This window comes from Biomphalaria glabrata, chromosome 6, assembly GCF_947242115.1.
Source record: "Biomphalaria glabrata chromosome 6, xgBioGlab47.1, whole genome shotgun sequence".
NCBI classification, from domain to species: domain Eukaryota; kingdom Metazoa; phylum Mollusca; class Gastropoda; family Planorbidae; genus Biomphalaria; species Biomphalaria glabrata.
This window is the reverse complement of record NC_074716.1, coordinates 31,524,087-31,549,099: the sequence shown is the minus strand read 5'-3', so window position 1 is coordinate 31,549,099 and position 25,013 is coordinate 31,524,087. Positions and strand designations below refer to the sequence as shown.

At 37.5% G+C, this 25,013-nt stretch overlaps 1 protein-coding gene across 2 annotated transcripts in view; it reads right to left on the bottom strand.

Annotated features, from left to right (window-relative positions):
• Positions 1-25,013, bottom strand: part of LOC106059500 (myophilin-like) — a 36,001-nt gene that overhangs the window by 10,075 nt on the left and 913 nt on the right. The window contains exon 2 of one of the 2 annotated variants that reach the window (XM_013217135.2): positions 2,994-3,143. The exons of the other annotated variant lie outside the window; for it this stretch is intronic. Within the exon in view, the coding sequence (XP_013072589.2) occupies positions 2,994-3,023 (30 nt within the window). The 5' untranslated portion in view covers positions 3,024-3,143. The remainder of the gene's footprint in view (positions 1-2,993; positions 3,144-25,013) is intronic. 2 annotated transcript variants of the gene reach the window in all.

Genomic DNA, 25,013 nt, shown 5'->3' with positions numbered 1-25,013 from the left:
TAGTGCTGGCCTGTGGTCACTCCATCACTCTGTGTTTTGTTGGGTTTGCATGTTTCGGATGTTCCTTCAGAACCAAAGGTTATTTTATCATAACCCAAACTTTCAGCATGAAGGCGGGGGAATTAGGGCTGGCAGTGTTTGAACCCGGAACCAAGGAAACTACAGACCAGAGCGCAGGCAGGTAGCAAGTCTATATATAATGCCGAGTTTAAAACATCAGCCACCAATGCATGGGCGTAGCCAGGGGGGGGGTTGGGGTTCAAACCCCCCCCCCCCCGAAATGAAATCCCCCCCTTGGGGGGGGGGTCGGAATTTAGTGAATGATTTTTTGCTTTGATTTTGTTTATTTTAAGTGAGATTTTAATACTAAACCATCAATTGCCCCAGCACAACCAATGGGGTTTTGAGTTTAAAACCCGTTACCAGGGGATTTTGAGTTTAAAACCCCCTACCAGGGGTTTTGAGTTTAAAACCCCATACTAGGGGTTTTGAGTTTTAAACCCCCTACTTGGGGTTTTCGCAGTTAACCCCCCCTCTTCTATAGAACAAAACAAAACAAAAATGCAAACGAAAATCCCCTAATTCCAAGAGCACAGTTAAGGGAGATTTTGATTTTAAAACCCCCTCCAAAATTTACGATAAACCCCCTCTTCAATATAAAAAGTTAATTAGGCACTCAAAATGTTATGAGCGTAGCTAAATGGGTTTTGACTTAGTTTTTAGTTTAAACCCACTTTAGCGGGGTTTGAAGGTAAAAACTACCTCTTTAATAATAAAAACAAAGCAAATTATACACTCAAAATGTTTTGAGTGTAGTCAAAGGTGTTTTGAGTTTAAACTCCCCTCCAGTGGAGTTTGAAGCTAAAAAGTACCTCTTCAATATAAATAAAAGCAAATTACTTACACTAAAATCTATGAACGCAGCCAAAGGGGTTTTTAGTTTAAACCCCCCGCCAGGGGTGTTTGAGGCTAAAAAATACATCTTCAGTGTAAGAAAAAAAGCAAATTACGCACTCAAAATGCTATGAGCGTTGCCAAAAGGGGTTTTGAGTTTAAACCCCCATTCAGAGGGGTTTAATGCTAAAAATACCTCTTCAATATAAAAAAAAAAGCAAATTGCACACTAAAATTATTTGAGCGTAGCCAATCCAATCGGGAGTTTTGAGTTTAAACCCCTCTTCTACAGATGGCGTTTGTTTAAAGTTTAAAACCCCTCCAAATGGTTTTGAGTTTAAGATCCCCCTACAGAGCATTTTGAGGTGGAAAACCCCCAAAAGATGATTTTGACGATAAAACTTCTCTTTTCGATATAAAATCTAAAGCAAACTACAGTCACTTAATTCCAAGAGCGTATTCAAGAGTGGTTACACATTTTTACCAGTGGCAGGGCTCCCTTAATAAACTGCAGTGAATAGTCATCTGCCGAAATTGAAAAACACTAAATGTGGCTCAACAAAGATGGCTAAGACAGATTTTAGGAGTCAGTTATAGAGATCGGGTTTAAATCAAGGAAATCCTATGCCGAACTGGGAGTCGACCCTTTAGTAAGATTGTGAGAGAGCGACGCATGAGGTTTGCGGGACATGTTCTCCGACAAAATGAATTATGCGTAAGAAGAGTTGCAATGATATCCTAGTACAACTTGACTCCACTCATTCATTGAGGTCCTCATGGCAGGTGGGAAGAGGCTTCAGATATTACCAGTGACAGATTTTTATGGAAACAGCTTGACGTCAAATGCTCCGAACGGCGTTGGAGGGTCTAAGTCAGTAAGAAAAGCACATTAGGTTTTTGAAATAAACTTTTTAATAGCAGGAAAATGCACTGTAGATACCTCAGAATATGCATTTTGTTGGCTTTCAATATCAGAAATAGTGCTTGGCGGCTAGCGCTCCCCAGACCCCATTGCTAGTAATGGCAGGGAATCTACAATTTTATGGAAACAGCTTGACGGCAAATGCGCCAAACGGCGCTGGAGGGTCTAAGTCAGTAAGAATAGCACATTAGGTTTTTGAAATAAAACTTTTTAATAGCAGGAAAATGCACTGTAGATACCTCAGAATATGCATTTTGTTGGCTTTCAATATCAGAAATAGTGCTTGGCGGCGGGGCTTCGCCCCGCTCTGGGGGAGCTCCTAGCGCTCCCCCAAACCCCCTAGCTAGTATTCGCGGGGAATCTACAATTTTTCCACTAACTCATGGAAAAACCTATTCTAGGGCACAATAAACGTCTTCCGAAAGAATGAAGAGTCAGAATGCAATAAAGATTATGTACTAACACACACACACACATAAATACATATAAAAAAAAAATTCGCGGGGGGGGGGGGAAGAAAAAAAATCCCCCCCCCAAACCCCCCCCCCCCGAAAAAAAATCCTGGCTACGCCCATGCACCAATGTTATGTAGGCCTATCAAATGGATAGAACGCTTCCAAGATATCAGCTATTAAACTTAGTTACCAAACTTAATGATAATAACATTGAATTACCAATTATAAATTAGTATATTTCACTACTGTTAGAATTCACCTATACACTGACCGACTAGAACTTGAGTTGTGCATGTAAATATAAAAATAGCAAAAGACATCGACAATGAGCTTTAGCTCAGCTCTAGCTAGAGAAGATTAGAAATAAATGAGTACACACAAGCCATCACATGTCTCTCGGACCCATCTCAGCTTTTTTATTGTACGTATTGTAAGAGCATCAGTGAATGTTGTCAGCAGGAAGAGCTCATGCTAGGAGCTAAGGATTGAATAGATTAAAAAAAATATATTTATATAGCTCCCACTGAATTTATAAATATTAATTACAAGAGTCAATGTCAACTTTGATTTACTTCTTTACTAAGCAAATACACAACAAAAGCGCAACTAAACAACAAAAGCTGAATGGTTAATTTAAAAAAAAAACTTAGAAAACAACTAGATCTAAGTTTAAAACCACAAATCACAAACAACGTCAAAAAGGGAAATCAAACAATGCCCACCGATTGTCTGGCATTAAGCGCTGTAAACATGTCTGGAAATTAAGAGAAGACTTGAAGTTGTTACGACTTGAAGTGTGTAGAGAAGTGCAAAGACTAGTTTCAGCTCTTTAGTCCTAAGTATACGTATTTTGTACTTTGGTTTTACAATAGCTGAAATGTAAAGGTCAAAGGTCATTAACTAGTCAATATCGTAATGAACTTCTCAAATAGGTCATGACAGCCCATACGTATAAGTTTGTGTCCTGGCATTTAGTAACATGAAGCAATTTAATGTGAAGATAGCAAATAAAGAAATGCTACATTATAAGAGGACGTCTAATGTTGAAACTTGTTAGTTCTTAGAAATGTCTACCAGTTGACAGCCTATCTGAAGCTTGCCATGAATGTAAACCGTAATGTATCTTAGAACAACCCGATTCCTGCCACCACGGGCAAAGCCGGGTATTTTAGCTAGTTGTAATTTAAGAAAAGATATATAATCTCAAAAGATATTACTAGGAGGCAGTTGCGTTGCTAGGGATTCGCTATCATTTGGGGGCCCTGGGCTTGACCTCTTTAAGGGCCCCTGCATTTTGACCTTCAACATCATGACACGAGATAATAGCGTGATATTTAATATTTAATGTAAAAAAAAATAATTTCGAACACTCATTTGGCGGCCACCCTCAAGTGGGGGCCCGAAGGGATTTTCAAATTCTACCCCATTTCCCACCCTAGCTACGCCACTGCTAGGAGGACTTTGTATTCTGAATGTGTAGAATCAGTCAAAGTCTTGGCTTAAAATGTTGATTCTTACAAACAAGTTGTAAACACACTTGGTTTTTAGAGCGAAATGAACAACAAAAGCTGAATGTCACGAATACTTCATGGCACGAGCTGAGACAATTCAACGAGCAGTGTGCACTTCTTGACAGAAAACATCAACCCATCTCTTTGTGATACAAAAGGGAGGTAGCTGTTATTTTTACGCCGGAATAGCAGCCTTTTTAAAACCGATTTTTATATAGTGAATATGTCTTAATTAAGAGCAAGATAAATTAGCCACAAACTATATTATTAATTTCTTTTTCACTTATTTATATTAAATAGTATTTTATATATCTTGTTTTCTTTTAATACAGTTGATATATGTTAGCTACTGTTGTTATGCTAAAACAATGTAGACACAATTCGACAATTTCATTTTTCTAATGTTGACCCTCAGCTCTTCAGACAGAATGAACAGAGCAAGACTTCCTAAAGCATTGCTATCAATGGAATGCGTACATCAAAAGATAAGAGAAACACAGCGACTCACCAGCACGCTCGTTCACTCATCTTCCCCGCCCTAACTTTCCTGAGATTAAGCACATAGATCGGTTCCTTGTTTCCAAGATCTCGTGATGTTTCCGTCCTTAAGATAGAAAGAATAGTCACAGGGACTGATCTACTTAGGTCTACACTGGATTCGTTTCACCATTTCTATAAAAACCACCAGACAATGAGAGACCAGTTTCTAAGGACATTGACCTTATATATATATAAGATGTGTATATTATATATATAATATATATATGTGTGTGTGTGTGTGTGTGTGTGTGTGTGTGTGTGTGTGTGTGTTTATCTTTGTGTGTGTGTGTGTGTGTGTGTGTTATATGTATTACAATGTTTAGAGCTATAGTTTCTAATCTTGTTGACTGCACTTTAGAGGATAGCTATCAATTCTTTTAGAATACCAGCCCAAGCTAAACATGGACTTCAGTGGGTTCACCTACTTCCTGTATTTAAAAAAAAAATGATTTTCGAAGCAATCGAGATATTTTCCCTTTAATGAAATAAATAACAGCCCTGGCCTTGGTTAAGCTCCTTGCTGATAGTCTGAGTTACACTACACAGAATGCTGCACTCTAATGTAAACTTTCTACTTGTGGCTTGTGTTATAGATTTAAGTTCTCACCTTTCCGCAGGTCTTCAATGACAACATTCCCGTTCATATTGACCTGGTTGATCTATGTGTTGTAGGCTAGTTTCTAATCACTAGCTGTTCATCATACCATGTACTCAAATATATCTACCACATTTCTAGGGTCATGGTCTAAAAAAATCCATTCCGGCCCTCAATGTCAACATTTTCATTTATTTTTCATGAACTCAATCTGTTGTTGTTTTTTTGTTTACAAAGTTTATATTAACTCACTCACTCTGTCTGTCTGGTAAATTGTTTGTACACGTTATTTCTCCCACACACATGCTTGAATCTAGTTGAAATTTTGCAAAATTATTTCTTTTATCTGACAACACATGAATCAATTTAAAAAAATGCTTAAATGTTGTAATTCATTATTTTAATTGGTATCTCAAACAAGAGAAACAAATCGTACTTGACTGAACTGGTGGTATAAGTTGAATCCATTTTATAATCCCCATTAGCTGTAAGCGTGAAATAGCGCTAAACAAAAATAATTGGTAAACATATTTCTAACATCATGTGATCATCCACAGCGAGGTTCTATTGGTTTTGAAAAGGTCTCCGGGGACAATATGTAAACAGTAAAAGTGTAAGAGTCAATTCACTTCACACATTTTCGCTTCACGATCGAGAAAGTCAAGATTCAAGATCTAGTGCGGTACAGTCAGTCAAGTATGAAGGTAGTCCTGAACAGAGAATCAAGTACAAGTCCGCGACGTGTCAGAGACCAGCAGAGTTTGGTACAGAAGTAATAGAGTTATCTAAGGTAAAGCATTTGTACACTGTTTCGTGCTGCCAATTGTACAGTATTTCCTGCGATTTATTAGACATTAAAGAGATTAATTATTTGGAGCCCTGAATTGTCAAGTTCTTTGAGTTGGTAGTGTCGTGTTGTGTAGTGTGAGCATGAAGGCTGGAGAGAGTCGTTACATTATTATTAACAGCAATCGTGATCTTGTATGCTTGACCTTGGAGCTAGTAGTATCACGATTGGAAGGTCTCGAAGCTTAAGGGGAGGACTTCCCCTAGGCCCTTCACCCTTTAAGAGAAAGAGACACTATACAGCCTTTGAGGCGGGACTCTAGAGCCACAGTTAATCCATTAATTAATGGTAATCAATTTTATTATTAATTTTATTGTTTGATATCAAATTAGGGAAAAAGTACTTCATACTTTCCTATACGCCTTCAATGTTCTACAGTATTGAGAGATATAGTTGTAAGTGTGGGGTTCTTCCCATTAGATAAGCTTTGTATTTTTATCACTCGTAGCTGAATGGGCTCCACAGCCTCATTGGTAAGCCTAATACTCCACAATCACAATATGACTCTTCAGCCATAGCAACTGTTGTAGAGAAACGTCGGAAAGTAATCTTAAGATATATCAAGAAATATTTTGGACGTATTGAAACCCCTTATTTAAAGAAAAAAAGAAAGAACATTACTTCCTCATCTCCAGTGCTCTCCCACTCCCCTCACCTCTCTCTCTCTGTCTCTCTCTGTCTCTCTCTCTCTCTCTCTCTCTCAATAACAGTCCCAGGCACAGGGTGTGTGTACAAGATGCTCTCCTGGCGTGGGTTGCGTGCGCTCGTGTGAGTGTTTATCAGGAGAAAGACGAAATGACTCGAACAAATTGAATCTGAGAAAATGTGATCGGATGAGAGAATGACATGGAGACATTGGGACTCAGATGGAGAGACAGATGTCAAGTAACTAAGTCAAAGTGTTACAGGATCAACATTTTGTACATCTGATAACATACACATCAATACATTTCACATATAGATCTAGGGAGTTTACCAAACAGAGTGAGTGGATCTAATGAAAACTCGTGGTTGACTGTTGCAGGCTAGTAGAAATCTTCAGCTATGCACTCTGCAGGCTCGAACATTTACCTGTATAGGAAATCTTATCTTAAAATACTAAAGTGCACGTACACCTATGCTATACCTAGGTTTATACTAATTAAATTAGTAATGCCACAAAAACAAGTTGAAAATTGTATTTCAAATTTGAACTCTGTAAGACTAGACTTGCTAGACATTGATATTTTTATATTTTAATAAAATAAATTCGAGGTAGTGTTTCTGAAGTAGTGAATGAATGTAGTTATTTCTGGTGCCACGTTGCTCCCTCAAAAGCTACGATCAGCGGGCTTTTTCAGTGCACGGACCAAAGGTTTGGAATTGATCTCAGACAGACAAGCTACACCACTTTTAAGAAGAACATTAATACCTATCTGTTTAAAACTTTTTTATATTGTTATTTTAGCTGTCGTGTTTGTGTTTCTAATGTTATTACAGCGCCTTGAGCCTACATTTTGTTTGTTAACAGCGCTTTATAAATACAATTATTATTATTATTAAAGGACGTTGTCAAACTTCCTAATCGCAATACTTGTATTCAATTCATCCTCATATTTCCAGTGACAGTGGCGTAGCTAGGGTGGAGAGAGACTGGGTCCAAATTTAAAAATCCCCCAGGCACCCACTTCAGGGGGGGGGGGGGCCAAATGAGTGTCAGAAATTAGGTTTTACATAGAATGTTAAATATTAAGCATTATTCATGATATCATTCGAATGTCAAAATGCAAGGGCCACTAAAGAGGTCAACCCCAGGCCCCCAAATCCCTATATACGCCACTGCGATCGATTAGATTTCTAAGGAACAAATCTTCAAATAAAATTCAATTAATTTTTTTTTCTCTAACGATTCCCATCAAAATGCAAAACTTAAATTGATTCCATGTTTCTGAAATTTCAATTTTCATTCTCATAGAAAAAAACAACAAAAAACAACAGAACAAGAAAAAAAAAATGTATTTGAATTTATATCGAAATAGAAATTTTTTTGTTGTCCTTTTTAAAGCATTGATTCTTTTGTTGTTGTTGTAGTTGTTGTTGTTGTTGTCGTTGTTGTTGTTTAAATTTATTTCTTTGTTTATTTGGCTCTGTACTCGTGAGTTGCTGCTTTTTTAAAATCATTTTTCGTACTTCTGTTTCGCTCCCCTGAAACTTTCATTTGGCATCACGTTGGGAACTTTAAATTAGTTACAAAATAAAACAAGATAAAGTTCTATACACTACTTTCACACTAGTGAGCGACATTCAACACTAATTACACACTGACAAATAGTACTATACACTAGTTACACCCTGGCTAATGGTTCTATACACTAGTTACACACTGGCTAATGGTTCTATACACTAGTTACACACTGGCTAATGGTTCTATACTCTACTTACACCCTGGCTAATGGTTCTATACACTAGTTACACACTGAGAAAAGTACTATACACTAGTTACACCCTGGCTAATGGTTCCATACACTAGTTACACACTGAGAAATAGTACTATACACTAGTTACACCCTGGCTAATGGTTCCATACACTAGTTACACCCTGGCTAATGGTTCCATACACTAGTTACACACTGAGAAATAGTACTATACACTAGTTACACCCTGGCTAATGGTTCCATACACTAGTTACACACTGAGAAATAGTACTATACACTAGTTACACCCTGGCTAATGGTTCCATACACTAGTTACACCCTGGCTAATGGTTCCATACACTAGTTACACCCTGGCTAATGGTTCTATACTCTACTTACACCATGACTAATGGTTCTATACACTAGTTACACCCTGGCTAATGGTTCTATACTCTACTTACACCATGACTAATGGTTCTATACACTAGTTACACACTGGCTAATGGTTCTATACACTAGTTACACACTGAGAAATAGTACTATACACTAGTTACACCCTGGCTAATGGTTCCATACACTAGTTACACCCTGGCTAATGGTTCCATACACTAGTTACACCCTGGCTAATGGTTCCATACACTAGTTACACCCTGGCTAATGGTTCCATACACTAGTTACACCCTGGCTAATGGTTCTATACACTAGTTACACACTGGCTAATGGATCTATACTCTACTTACACCCTGGCTAATGGTTCTATACACTAGTTACACCCTGGCTAATGGTTCTATACTCTACTTACACTATGACTAATGGTTCTATACACTAGTTACACACTGGCTAATGGTTCCATACACTAGTTACACCCTGGCTAATGGTTCTATACACTAGTTACACCCTGACTAATGGTTCTATACACTAGTTACACCCTGGCTAATGGTTCTATACACTAGTTACACCCTGACTAATGGTTCTATACACTAGTTACACCCTGACTAATGGTTCTATACACTAGTTACACCCTGGCTAATGGTTCTATACTCTACTTACACCATGACTAATGGTTCTATACACTAGTTACACCCTGGCTAATGGTTCTATACTCTACTTACACCATGACTAATGGTTCTATACACTAGTTACACACTGGCTAATGGTTCTATACACTAGTTACACACTGAGAAATAGTACTATACACTAGTTACACCCTGGCTAATGGTTCCATACACTAGTTACACACTGGCTAATGGTTCTATACACTAGTTACACCCTGACTAATGGGTCCATACACTAGTTACACCCTGGCTAATGGTTCTATACTCTACTTACACAATGACTAATGGTTCTATACTCTACTTACACCCTGGCTAATGGTTCTATACTCTACTTACACCATGACTAATGGTTCTATACACTAGTTACACACTGGCTAATGGTTCTATACACTAGTTACACACGGGCTAATGGTTTTATACACTAGTTACACCCTGGCTAATGGTTCTATACACTAGTTACACCATGACTAATGGTTCTATACACTAGTTACACCATGACTAATGGTTCTATACACTAGTTGCACACTGGCTAATGGTTTTATACACTAGTTACACCCTGGCTAATGGCTCTATACTCTACTTACACCCTGGCTAATGGTTCTATAGTCTACTTACACCCTGGCTAATGGTTCTATACTCTACTTACACCCTGACTAATGGTTCTATACACTAGTTACACACTTACTAATGGTTCTATACACTAGTTACACACTGGCCAATGGTTCTATACACTAGTTACACCCTGGCTAATGGATCTATACTCTACTTACACCCTGGCTAATGGTTCTATACACTAGTTACACCCTGGCTAATGGTTCTATACACTAGTTACACCATGACTAATGGTTCTGTGACAAGTCAAAAACTCGCTGTCAGTGTCACTCAAAATTATCACAGAATTAATTATTATTTTTCATTATTAATTTATTTTATTTTAATTATTTCACCATCCTACCCCTAAATTCTCCACCCGCACCACCTTTTCCTCTCCAGACTAGACTTAGTTGACCACCTTGGAGATAGCTAAGGCGCGTCCTTTCGTTTATCTGCCCTTGATCGGGGAAAGGTAAACACACAATCTCTTTTGTCTTACCCGCCGGATGTCTGAAGGACGGTCGCGGTTGACACCACCTTGGTTGGAATGCAGACCAATCTTTCTTCCCCCCCCCCTTTCTCCCACGTTTCTCTTCGATCTAGGACATCAATAGAGTCAACACGCCTCGTGACGGTCCAAGGTTGCGACTCCCATCTCAAGTCTAATTCACCCACGTGTAAGATAATTCTTAGCCTAGGACATTTCCTGTTTCCGCCCACATTTTCCATGCCTATATAAAGTAGATCCAAATCAAATCAAACCCTCTTATTTCTCATTGTCGCTGAACAATCGAGTCTGGACTACTTCATTTATCCTTTCTCCTAGAGGAATACCTGGTGGTAAGCCAAACTTAATCACAAGTTCCATCTTAGTTACTTTTGTGCTATTTCCATTGGATATTATCATGTGTATTTTGCTTAGTTCATTTATATTTAATTAGCGCATTGTGTATTTCTCACTGGCGTAAGTAGAAAACATAAACATGTCCTATGTATGTATTTAAGTATTGCATTAATCTATTAATGCTACGTTGCTCAATTGATCTTGATGCAACCATGTATATATTTGTACATCTTATTTTATTTCCTTTATCTCGGTTGACCGCCTTGATAACTTTACTAGCGCACTAACACTGCGTCTAGAAAAGAGGTATGAGTTATCTCCCCTGTATTGAATTATCTACCCTGTAGTCATTTTACTCTAACAAGAGTTGCGCCCCTTGAACGGACACACTCTCCATTCAAGCGCGCTCCATCGTTCTCGACCGACGGTCATATGTAAACAAACCGTCTGGTCGCTGACAACCGCCCAATTCAACCCCCCCCCCCCTTTTTCTTTCTCTATTTACCTGTGTTGTTTATTTGAGATTATTATTTCCCATTTTATGTACATTTTTATATTATTGTTTCCCCTTTTATGTACATTTCTATATTGCTACTATCTGCCATCTATTTTCCAAATCCCATTTGTCATCATCTCCCCATTGTGCTTTAAAGCAATGTTACCAATCTGACGAATGCACCTCAGTCGAGGGCATCGATAAGATGCATGAGAGACATGTCCTAACTTGTCTTTGTTTATCCGCAGCCTCCTTCAGGTGTCTGCCTATTTATTGGATCAACGATCTATTTACCTGCCTATTTATCTATTGGATTAATCACCTAATTGCCATTTGCTGTTCAGAGTCTACGCGACACTACTCAACTCTACTACTTAGCGCTATCGGCCTTGCCCGCCTATTCGACAGCCCACCTGTCAACTTGTTAGGTGCGACGTCCCTATAGACCCAGATCTGTGTGAGACGTCATAGCTACGCCAACCCTCTGCAACTCACTGGACACATCCTGTCAACTACGCTGCCCACGGCAGATCAGCTCTGCCCGCAGTAACCTTGTGCCCACGGTAGCCAGCCACCCGCCCTACTGTGCCCACTACAGATATTAGAACTTGGGATTGAGACTCCACAAGAACTATATCACCGGCGTCCCTCTATCCGCTAGAGCGCCACCTCCAGCTGCAGAACCTCAAGCAAGGACACAGCCAGCTGCGACATCAACATGACAACCAGCTAAGTTAGAGGACAAAGTGACATACTCTCTTATTAAATGCAAGAGTGATGATTAAATCTAGTATTATTTAGAGATAGATGCAAACCCTCCCCCTTTTATTCTTATATGTATATTTATGTAAATATTCTTCATTTTTAATATTTGTATCTATCTTTCATTGCTTGTCACGTTGCGTGCCTGCTCCCGATTTATATGCTGGTTCTAATGGTTCTATACACTAGTTACACACGGGCTAATGGTTCTATACTCTACTTACACCATGACTAATGGTTCTATAAACTAGTTACACACTGGCTAATGGTTCTATACTCTACTTACACCATGACTAATGGTTCTATAAACTAGTTACACACTGGCTAATGGTTCTATACACTAGTTACACACGGGCTAATGGTTCTATACACTACTTACACCCTGGCTAATGGTTCTATACTCTAGTTACACCATGACTAATGGTTCTATACACTAGTTACACACTGGCTAATGGTTTTATACACTAGTTACACCCTGGCTAATGGTTCTATACACTAGTTACACCATGACTAATGGTTCTATACACTAGTTACACACTGGCTAATGGTTTTATACACTACTTACACCCTGGCTAATGGTTCTATACCAGGGGTCGGCAACCTTTTGAGTCGAAAGAGCCAAAAATTACAATTTACCAAATTTTAAAGTTTTTAAAGAGCCACAATTTTTTTTTCTTGCCAAAAATAAATAGTACTCACACAATTAATTTTTTTAATTAAAAAAAAAAAGAGTATATTAATTTATATATACGTGTTTCTCACACCAAATTAGATAATATATATATATGGTTTTATTTGATAATTATTTTTTCTTTCGGTAAAAACAAAAGTAGTTAAACATTTACTTACAACACTAACTTGTACTTCAATAACAAACAATTGAGGAAAATCAATGGGAGCCTTTGATTTGCATGGTTCTAGAAAGTTCGGATACATTTGGCTCATAACTTGTTTTTAGTTTCAAACACGACACTAAATTTTCATTAGTTAGTTGACTTCTTACTGTACTTTTATTTATATATGAATATAACACTTGCTCGCACGAATATGTCGATCCGAAGATAGTCAGTAGGCCTACTTCTAATGCCAACTTTACCTCACTCTAGCATTCTAGAAGACTATTCCATGCGTCGAATATAGGCTAACTGCCTCAACCCGAGACATTTCTTTTAAAGTTGTCACATTTGTTGAGTAATGTACATACATTTCTGGACCTCCAACTTTTTCAACTTGCTTTTTGACTGTAAATTTTCCACTCCGCAAAGCTTTACCTTTTAAATCGATCAATCGAATTTCTAGAAATCCAGTATCAATTTCAAATGGCTCAATGTGGATTTCGTTATGATTTGTGTTGAGAGGATTTATTAGGAATGCTAGAATAGTTTTGTTGAACTGCTCAAATCTGTCAAGAAATTCATCTTTGATTTTTTTATAACTGTGCTGAAGTAATTTGTGTCAATAGTTGCACTGATTTTATCGCGATACTACTTTAGACATTTAAAATGAAGTAAGTGCATATCTTCTGCAAAAAAAAATAATAATAAGTTTTCTTCAAAATAAACTAATTCTTCTACCAAAACATAGGCTGGGTTTTACTTTCCTTGTAGTTTTAGATTCAGCTAATTTCCTTTCGCTGTTATATCCACCATAAATTAATGATTAATGCTTGTTTCATTTAGGAATGTATTTATTTCATTCAAGCACAAAGCAAAACGTTTCAAGCCATCGCACTTCATTGTAAAGAAGGAGCTTGGAATACTGTCTCCATCTCGTTAAAGAATTCTTTTAAATGAAGATGGTAGAGTGCTTTTGATAAGATGATGTTTACTATCTTGATTATCAAATTTATAACTTCAACTATTTCGACCATAAATGTTTGGGCACAAAGCGCTTCTTGGTGTATGTGAAATGTAAGAATGCGGTGGTTTATTTGGCTCGAAGAATCGTTGTTGCTCCTTTATTTTTCCTGTCATACTTCTGGCTCCATCAGTTGCTGTTTAAACAATTTTATTTAATGCGTCTTATTGTCTTCAAGGCATTTTTGCACGGCATTCGCTCTATCTTCCCCTCTAGTTTGTCATGAGAGTAGCAATCCTGGAAGATCTTCTTTTGGACTTTGGGAAGACCTAACAAAACTTGTGCCGAGCATTTATGCCGCAAGACTAGCAAGTGATAAGGCAGAAGAAAGTTGAATATCTTCCACCTAGAAATATGTTACATTTGAAGATATTTTAGCTATTCTATCTTGTACTGTTTTAGCGGATATTGGCAAATCTTTTTTTTTTCATACTCACCATCTGAAAATGATTTATTTTTTGTGCAATTTCTATTGGTAACGCAAGGCTTGCCAGATTAGCATTACTTGTTGATTGCTTCTAGCTTTGAGAAGATCATTCGCTTCAAACTCATTTACTTGAAACAACAAACTATACGTCACAGCCAAAGCACGTAGTGAAGATGCCGTTTCGTCTTGCGTCGAATGCGAATTAAAATCTACATAGAAAAACCCGACGACGACGTCATTTGAGAGCTTCCGACGACGCGTGTAATGGGGGGGGGGGGGTATAAGGCTGAGAGATGGAGTCGGTGCCTATTCTTCATTAAACGATTCAGAACTATATTGAAAAATATTTCGATAAAATAAATAATATTTGCGTATGGAACTAAAGAGCCGCAGCTTCACACCCAAAGAGCCGCATGTGGCTCGCGAGCCGCAGGTTGCCGACCCCGGTTCTATACTCTACTTACACCCTGGCTAATGGTTCTATACTCTAGTTACACCATGACTAATGGTTCTATACACTAGTTACACCCTGGCTAATGGTTCTATACTCTACTTACATTCTGGCTAATGGTTCTATACACTAGTTACACACTGGCTAATGGTTCTATACACTAGTTACACCCTGACTAATGGTTCTATACTCAACTTACACACTGGCTAATGGTTCTATACACTAGTTACACCCTGGCTAATGGTTCTATACTCTACTTACACCCTGGTTAATGGTTCTATACACTAGTTACACACTGACTAATGGTTCTATACACTAGTTACACCCTGACTAATGGTTCTATACACTAGTTACACCCTGACTAATGGTTCTATACACTAGTTACACACTGGCTAATGGTTCTATACACTAGTTACACCCTGGCTAATGGTTCTATACACTAGTTACACCCTGGCTAATGGTTCTATACACTAGTTACACACTGGCTAATGGTTCTATACACTAGTTACACACTGACTAATGGTTCTATACACTAGTTACACCCTGGCTAATGGTTCTATACTCTACTTACACCCTGGCTAATGGTTCTATACTCTACTTACACCCTGGCTAATGGTTCTATACACTAGTTACACCCTGACTAATGGTTCTATACACTAGTTACACACTGACTAATGGTTCTATACACTAGTTACACCCTGGCTAATGGTTCTATACACTAGTTACACCATGACTAATGGTTCTATACACTAGTTACACCCTGGCTAATGGTTCTATACACTAGTTACACCCTGGCTAATGGTTCTATACTCTACTTACACCCTGACTAATGGTTCTATACACTAGTTACACCCTGGCTAATGGTTCTATACTCTACTTACACCCTGGCTAATGGTTCTATACTCTACTTACACCCTGGCTAATGGTTCTATACACTAGTTACACCCTGACTAATGGTTCTATACACTAGTTACACACTGACTAATGGTTCTATACACTAGTTACACCCTGGCTAATGGTTCTATACTCTACTTACACCCTGGCTAATGGTTCTATACACTAGTTACACACTGGCTAATGGTTCTATACACTAGTTACACCCTGACTAATGGTTCTATACTCAACTTACACACTGGCTAATGGTTCTATACACTAGTTACACCCTGACTAACGGTTCTATACTCAACTTACACACTGGCTAATGGTTCTATACACTAGTTACACACTGGCTAATGGTTCTATACACTAGTTACACCCTGACTAATAAATCCATGCACTATTCACAGTATGGCTAATTATTTTATGCACTATTCACACAGTGGTTAATAATTCTATGTACTAGACCATTGTTTCTCAAACTGTGATCCGTGGACCCCAAGTGATCCACGAGACGACTGAAGGATGTCCGCAGTAGATGAAAATTGTATACGATTAAAAGACCTTCTTTGCTGAAAGCTTTTTTACTTAAGGGTCCCTGGGCAGGTTTTGACTACCGATATCCCCGGTTTAAGGAACATATGAGAACATCTGTACTAGACGAGCTATGTTTTTCCTTGCTTTAGTGACCCGTCACAACGTGTCGATTTCTTGTATTTGACTAATACTTGCATCATTAATACCCTGAACTTTTGTTCTTTCAACACCAAATTTTATACAGCTAGATGTAGTTCCACTATCGTTGTTTATACTTGGCATGAGACAGCCATGAAAGAAGTCTACAACAAGGTCAGACATGTCTACTTCGCCCATAGACTACGTCTGACTACGTCTTGCGGAAATGAGGCTTTTGTTTTATCATTACCTGGTGGTGGGTGAGATTAGGTGGAACATGGGTGAATCACGTGACTACAGGTACATGTTGTCGTGCTTTTTCTTACCGTATGCGTTGGCTGGGTGGGTTGGGCTGTGTGGTTGGGACAAGGAGAAGTGTTAATGCTGAAAACTTAAGAAGAGTGACGAGCGGTCATCGCTGACGTCACTAAAACACTTACATTTAAAGGGGAGACAAAACTGTTCGAACGAAAGATCTAGAACGTGTGTTACAACACATCACCTCTAATGTGTGTTACAACACATCACCTCTAATGTGTGTTACAACACATCACCTCTAATGTGTGTTACAACACATCACCTCTAATGTGTGTTACAACACATCACCTCTAATGTGTGTTACAACACATCACCTCTAATGTGTATTCAACATGTTTATTTGTGTAGGCGTCATAGCATAATTTGTGTACCAGTGATTTGAAAGCATTTTTTTATATTTCTGTTCATTTTATAGTTCCATACAACCTGGTTTTGTTCTATCAGACCATCTATTTCGTGATAGCTTCTTATATTGTTCCTGTATTGCTATCATTTATTCTTTTCGTTTCACAGTCTATCTCTCTTTCTTTCTCTCTCCCTCCCTCTCTCTCTCTCTCTCACACTTTTTAGTAAAAGTCTTAGATTGTAATTATGATTTTGCTGTCATTTTTTAAAACTTCTTCCATTACCTCGTTAGGAGCATTGGAACCAAAAAGAGAAAGAGAGAAGAAAGTAAAAGGAAGAGAAAGAGAGAAGAAAGCAAAAGAAAGAAAAAGAGAGAAGAAAGCAAAAGAAAGAAAAAGAGAAAGAGAGAAGAAAGTAAAACGAAAAAGAGAAAGAGAGACGAAAGTAAAAGAAAGAAAAAGAGAAAGAGAGAAGAAAGCAAAAGAAAGAAAAAGAGAAAGAGAGAAGAAAGTAAAACGAAAAAGAGAAAGAGAGACGAAAGTAAAAGAAAGAAAAAGAGAAAGAGAGAAGAAAGTAAAACGAAAAAGAGAAAGAGAGACGAAAGTAAAAGAAAGAAAAAGAGAAAGAGAGAAGAAAGCAAAAGAAAGAAAAAGAGAAAGAGAGAAGAAAGCAAAAGAAAGAAAAAGAGAAAGAAAGTAAAAAGTAAAAAGGAAAAGGGAAAGAGAGAAGAAAGTAAAAGAAAGAAAAAGAGAAAGAGAGAAAGTAAAACGAAAAAGAGAAAGAGAGAAGAAAGTAAAAGAAAGAAAAAGAGAAAGAAAAGAAAGTAAAAGAAAGAAAAAGAGAAAGAGAGAAGAAAGCAAAAGAGAGAAAGAGAGAAGAAAGGAAAAGAAAGAAAATGGGAAAGAGAGAAGAAAGTAAAAGAAAGAAAAAGAGAAAAACAGAGAATGTTTAAGAAAGAAGGCTTGTGGAAAAGAAATGGGGAGTCAAAAATTTTGAATTTTAAATGAACAATATTCAGTATATCAATGATGCCAAATACATGATCCGTTTAATTATGAGCTCTGGCACATGTGATCTAACGAGACTTTGTCGGACGTAAAGATTTGATCTAGCTGCTGCACTGAGCATTTTAGGCATTCGTATTTTATTAAAATGATTCGACCTTTTAGTTTTAATCCAGGATTCAATGTGTTGTAAGTTTTGGTTACAATCTGATAGAGTAGAGTCATCTAAATTAGATGGAAAAATAATTCTTAAACGATACTACGTGGATATTATTATACTGTACCACAGGTATTGGCATCAGACTTGAAGATTCTGTCCTATGCTCTCTTTTGAACATATGTTTCTGGGAGGCCACTATCCTGTAAATGTCATAGCGCAAGCTACTGGGGCCAGAATGCTTGATCCACGCAGCGGTGAAAGGGAAGTAAGTAAATGTCACACCATGACAAGGGAGATAATGTCTATCAGACGGGGAAAATATTATTGAATTCGGAAATAAAAAAAAAAGAGAGGTTATAAACCAGAAGGTGATCCTGCCATCAATATTGGAGGTTAATTGTCATATTGCTATACATACATACAGTAGATAAAGATAAGCTGCATTGTAAAGATAATTTTCTGGCCGAACTATTATGTAATGTCGAATAGTTTTAGTGACTACAAGAGACTAGCCTAGTTGCTTCCTACATTAGTTCGATATTGGTTATAAGCAGATATACGCCACCAAAGAAATAAAGTAACGGCGGTTGGTCGTTGACACCCACGCCAACAGTGGGCCATAGAAACAGGTGACCTTCACACCATCAACCTATAGATCGTAAGGTCCGAAAGGGGAGCTGAACCTTACTGTATAAGCCGAGCCCCTATCTCTTCCCTTAGATAAACAGATTCCCTTATATACACATTACGTTAAGTAACTGGGCAGTTCATGGCCAGTGGCACCATATTAGTAGGAGTGTAGGTAGAAAATCTGCCTTTTGAAAGACCATTGGACATTTTCGTGATAAACTTAACTTGAAAATTGCCAACCAGGTAAAAGTAAAAAAAACAAAATCGCTTAAAAATTTGATTCTCCGGTGCTAAAATGTTCACAACTATGATCATGTCTTAGTGGAGACATAGCTTAGCAACACTGCCTTTAGTTTGTACGCCGGATACACCAAAAAGCTTGCTATTTAGAGGTTTTCCGCCATGTATGAAAATCCCCAATATTAGGCCACTACAGATACATAGATGAAATCGAATTGAAAACAAGGTTACCAAGACAGTTTGTGGGGAAACACAAACTCAAATTCGACCCCCGAAGTGGTCCACCCAGGCAGGTAAAAAGGCAGGTTTCAATATTTTCAGGAAGAACATCAGAATGAAATTCTATCAATGACAAATGACAGAGAAGAATGGAAAAAGAACGTTGACAGATCTTGTGTGGTGCCCCAGAGGTCCAGCAGACCGAAGGATAGATGAAAGTGAAAGTGAATTTAGATGTGAACCTGGCCTAACTAATGTCTTATAATGCATATCTAATTGATCTAATTGTTTTGTAAAGGGTCAATCTCTTATTCAAATCATCAAGGAAAAAACATTTCCATAAAAAGTAAATTCTTATAGTTAAGTATACTACCATTGTCGTGAGACACTAAAGTTCACGTGATAATATGAAAACCTACTTATTAATTGTTTTTTTAAATTATCTTTAACTTATATGCAAACTAAGTAGATTTTTTCTCTTTAAAAAGAATTTTTTTTTGTGTGTAAATGAAGTAGTTTGTATGACAGAACTTACATAACTTAGCAATACAAATGTAATAAAACATTTTTTTACAAAAAATCTAAAACCATTTGCATAAATGTGTTAAAAATATGGTAGTTGGTTATCTCTCCTTCTAAAGAGCTTCCCATGATTGCTACTATTAATAGTGAATAGTTGTAAAAATGGTGTATTTTTATGAAAAAAAACTGCTTGCATAAGTAATTTAAAAAAATTAGAGATTTATCGCTTTCAAAAAGAAAAAAAATACTCGGTGCATCAGAACTTTGAATGGTCTAAAATATTATGGTGTCAGATTTTCAATATCTTTTCTAGTTTACGAGATCTAAACGGGACGAACGGACAGACATTCCACACAAAACTAAAAGCGTCTTTTCCCCTTTCGGGGGCCGCTAAAAAACGCTTTTTTGTTTTGGTCTCTAAACGAGACATTCAGACAAACTGACAACCAGTCGGCGTGACAGAAAGATATAACCAAGGTAATAACGATATGACCCCACAGAGACTACCAGAAATGAATTATTTTGTCAAATATGACTCTATAAAGTTTTATGCTGATAAGGGATTCAAGCGCGTAGCTAGGAATTTTCCATCGCTTGGGGGCCTGGGGAGCTTGACCCCTTTGAGGGCCCCTGTATTTTGCGTAATATTTAATTTTTAATGTAAAAGAACACTCATTTGGTGGACCCCCCTCAAGTGGGGGCCCGGGGGGATTTTCAAATTCTCCCCCCTCCTCCCCCCCCCTAGCTACGCCACTGAAGGGATAAAACTCAGTACATTAGTTTCAAGTTATTTTGTTGAAGCCCACGCTTTAATTTGTAACATATTCCAACTATCTCCAAGCTTAAACAATGAAGCAGTAAAGAAGAGGGTTGTTTAATGATCAACATGATCACTGAGTCCTAATTTTACGTTATTTCCTGAGCATGGGGTGATTCATAAGTAGCCCTCTTGCCAAATATCCCCCGCTTCTCTCCCCCCCCCCCCCCCCCTAAATACACGAAGGGAAGTCCATCTTTCCTCTTGAAAAGCGAATTTGTTTTGAATTCTCCTGAGTGGTGCACTAATTTTAGTTTGAGAAACGCTGGACCGGAGGTATGTTACAGGTAATTATCTGAAAGCATTTAAGCTGATAGAGTATGGCTCGGTTAAAAAGAAGCCTGAGGGAGGGGGGAGCTGACGAGCGACGAATGGTTACAGAGATTACTGTGGACGGCAAGTGGAAAGGTAAAAGTGATTGGATCTGTTTACAGTTGTACTAGGATACACGATGATAGAGTTCAATTAGACGCGCACAACTTCCTAGTACGTTGTGCTTCTATAGGGCCGTGCAGGGTTTAGATTACAAATAAGAGTATCACGTCTTATTTGTACAACAAAATGATATTCCTTTAGCGAAGTAACAGTGGTCATTGTTCCTAGTGGAATAGAGACGATGAGAAAATGCGACGAACAAGTGGACAGACAAAATAAACACTATCAGTAATGTTTCCCAAACGAGGGCAGCTACAAAATATAACGTTCTTTATACGCATATTTCTTATACCAGTTGACTTTCAAGAAAACATTAAGACATGCGTGCACGTTCACCTTATCTTGATAGGACCATCAGAGTTAAACAACAAGAGGCTGTCCTGGCTCAAGCAATGATAGTTAACATTGCAAATGTCAAATCGTTCACACCAGTGATGCCCAACCTAATTCGACCAGCGGGCCGTTTTAATTTCCGACACTCGTTTCGCGGGCCACATGACCGAAAAGTTTCAAAAACGAAATGAAATTGTTCTGAAACTATTTTGGTAGAAATTGTCGATTTAATACTTAATTAATAGGTTATTTGACATATTTTTTTTACGCGTCAGAAAACAGCTTCATTTCTCTACTTAAAATGTGATAGTGTAGATAGCTTTACAACAAACTCATTTTTTTGGTCTCGCTTTGGTAAATATTCACATGGATCCTCCAATCTCTACGCGTAGTTAACACTCTTTTATTCGCGACTCAAACCAAAAATGCCGCGATATTTATTTTAAAATGCCGTTTTTATGTTGTCGTTTTATTAAACAGCCCACACTTTCTTTATTCAATAAATATGTTGCCTTATTAACATATTCAACAAAAAAGATAAAGATAGGTTCACTTTTCCTGGTAGATTCTACATTCAGAGTTCCAATTCACAAACAAATGTTAAAGGTCATGGTACCAATCTATCAGAGAAAAAGTGAGGACCCAAACGTAGGTAAAGATACTTTTCTTTTCAACTTTTTTTTTGTTTGGAAGGGAGATTTCTACACTTTGTGCCGACGTTACGGCGGCCTGATGGTACCACGACGCGGGCCGGATCTGGCCCGCGGGCCGTATTTTGGGCATCACTGGTTCACACTATTGTATTCATCAGTTCATTATTTCATCAACGAATGGGAATTTTAAATATTTGTTTATATTTCGACTGGGTTTTATAGTTGATGAAAAAGAACTCTTCTGGATTAGCAGTAAACATGAGTACACAAATGTTTACTTCCATCTATGTTTGACTGAAACAAGAGCAAGATACACGTGTCTTTGTGTCTGTTTAACTAATTTACTTTGGATTGGTGTGCTTGATTGAGTGTGTGCTGTGAGTGTGCAATTTAATCACGAAGTCATTATAGTAAACTAGAGCAGTGTAATTTTGTTACAGGTCCACTAAAACTATATTTTACTCAAATAATGATAGAGAATGATCTCTATAGTGTTTTACTTGTGGGAAGATATTATGTTGGTATTTTCCATACAAAAGGCCCCCCCCCCCCCCAAAAAAAAAATCATCTAATTGCTAAACATTCATTGTTCAAATTTTTCTCTATAGACCTGGGCATTGCTTTCTCTTCTTTTACTTCTAGGCATACATAGACTCAAAGTTTCTAAATGTTAAGCACGGGCAGATAACACGGGGGTGTTGAAAAAGTTCATGCTATCTCCAGGAATAGCTTCCCCTTCTCTTTTTTTTTCCTTGTGCTCTCCTAACCTACCCCCCTTTCGTTCGTTTTTTTTTTTTTTTACCTTCAAAACTTTTTTGCGTAGGTCAAACTCTCCCATCCCTGCTGTTGTAGAGGTGTTGGCTTACTCAGATATCGTTGCCACCACGACAATCAACATCACCAATCACCACCACCAATATAATGACTTCGAATGTATAAAAAGGCATTATGTGGTCTCATGTTTGCACACCCTTAGGTAAAGCTATCATCACTGATGAATGCTCTTCTAATTTCTTTGTATAAATCGCCTAAACATTTTACAATGTTGAAATGACTTGTTACATGAATTAATTTTCTTTAGACTAAATTAAAATGTGCACTGTTTTAAACCTGGAGGCTGGTTGGGTGGGAGGGCGGACAGCTGATCTGAAAAACGGCTCTAACAATTTTCCTAGAAATTTAACAGTTGATTTATATCACTAAGAAAAGAATTACTAGCTCGTTGGCCAATAGTTTGAGTTATAATTTTTCAAAGTAAAAAAAAAAAATATGTAAATTTGGCTGGAGACTCTATCTAGGTCTACAGAAAACATGGCGTAGTCAGCCGCATTACCATAATTATGCGATAACTGAGTAAATGTAAATGTAAAGTTTTTAAAATGTTATTAACGTTTATAAACGTTGCTAATATTTTTACGTAAATCTTATAGAGATTAGATCTAGATTCTAGATTTAGAAGTAGACTTAGACTAGATCTTAAGAGTTCCAAAGAAAACTTGACGTCTAGTGCTAGATCTACATGTCCATAGAATGAACAGACCAAGAAATCATCGCACATGCCTTCCTCGCCAAGTCAGAAAATGCAAATGTTGTAGCCGCAGACACGGTGTCACAGTTTCGATACCCAAATGTAATCAAACATTGTTTTAAAATAATTTTTATAATTATTTTATTATATTTGAAGTTTAATAATGAAGGTGTTGTCTTTTTCAAATATATGTTAAAAATGTTTTTCTAGTTTTTAATTACGTGATAGGAAATGGTAATTGTTGACCAGTGTTGAATTATATATAATACAGTCGACGAGTGTAATGACAAATGGCGTTTTGAGAATAGGAACGTTCAACGATGACTTAAGAAAAACGTGAGTCTGATTATTGTATCTTTAGGGCATGGCTTAAAAATAGATCCACGTGCAAAGCACGGAGAACTCAATACTCCATGGAAGTCGCTTAACGGGCTTTATATAGCTTAACCTCATGACCTTTCAAATATTCGAGATAGCAGAACAAATAAGCACCACAAAATGTCATTGTATTTCTAACAGAACCAATCAAAATACACACTCACTCGATGAATATGTAATCTTGAACCAATGTTAAAACTTTCAACTAAATTTTCATTTTAATTCGTTATACAGAAAGAAAATGTTATTTAACATCCAGCCACAAGGCGACTGTTGAGAAAATAGGGAATAGAAATGTATATAACAGAATAACAGGTTTATCATAAATCTTGCTTGATTCCTTTAAGATTAGCTTAGAATAATTAACATGTGCCGTATTTAGTTGATCTTTGTGATTTCATCTTTGTGTGTGACTTGATCTTTGTGACTTGATCCTTGTGTGTGACTTGATCTTTGTGACTTGATCTTTGTGTGTGACCTGATCTTTGTGACTTGATCTTTGTGACTTAAAATATTTGCAGCAATGGTTGCTGAGCCACGTTCAGTGAAATAGAGGCATTTTATGAAAGGCTTCCTCCCCACCCTATCTACCAAAACCGAGTTTTAATTGCTTTTATAATGTTAAATATATTTTATACATAATCATTATGATAAGTGGTAGATATCCTGAAAGATATCCAAGTAATCATCTAAAACATCCTCATAATTTCAAAGTAGTTTAACGTGTGAAATTTAACATTTCAATCATTTTCAGCTTGACTATTATATACACAAATATTGACAACACCTAATGATATGTTGGGGCCGAGCAGGGGACTGTTTACAAAGACTTGCATGTAACTGAGTGATAATCTATTAGTAGAGACATTTGGCACTCATTAATGTCCTTAAACATGCAAGGCCTGATTTACGACAGCGCAAAACTGTGGGGCCGGACGCAGGGCATCGACCTTATAGGAAGACACCACATATATAAAAAAGACAAAAGTAAAAAATAATATAAAAAATACTCGATAAATATGACATGAAGAGGCTCGGGAGGCGTCCACAAAAATCCTACCCAGGGACTCTACTTACTAAACTCCGACACTGAATGTGAAAGACTTAGATAAGAAAAATCGCGGGTATGCAGCATTAAACCACGCTTTCTATATTGCGACATTTGATCCAATGTACATGTTTGGTCTAAACTGCGATGGTCAACTCGGTTGAAAGAAAAAACAAATTTAGGATTTTG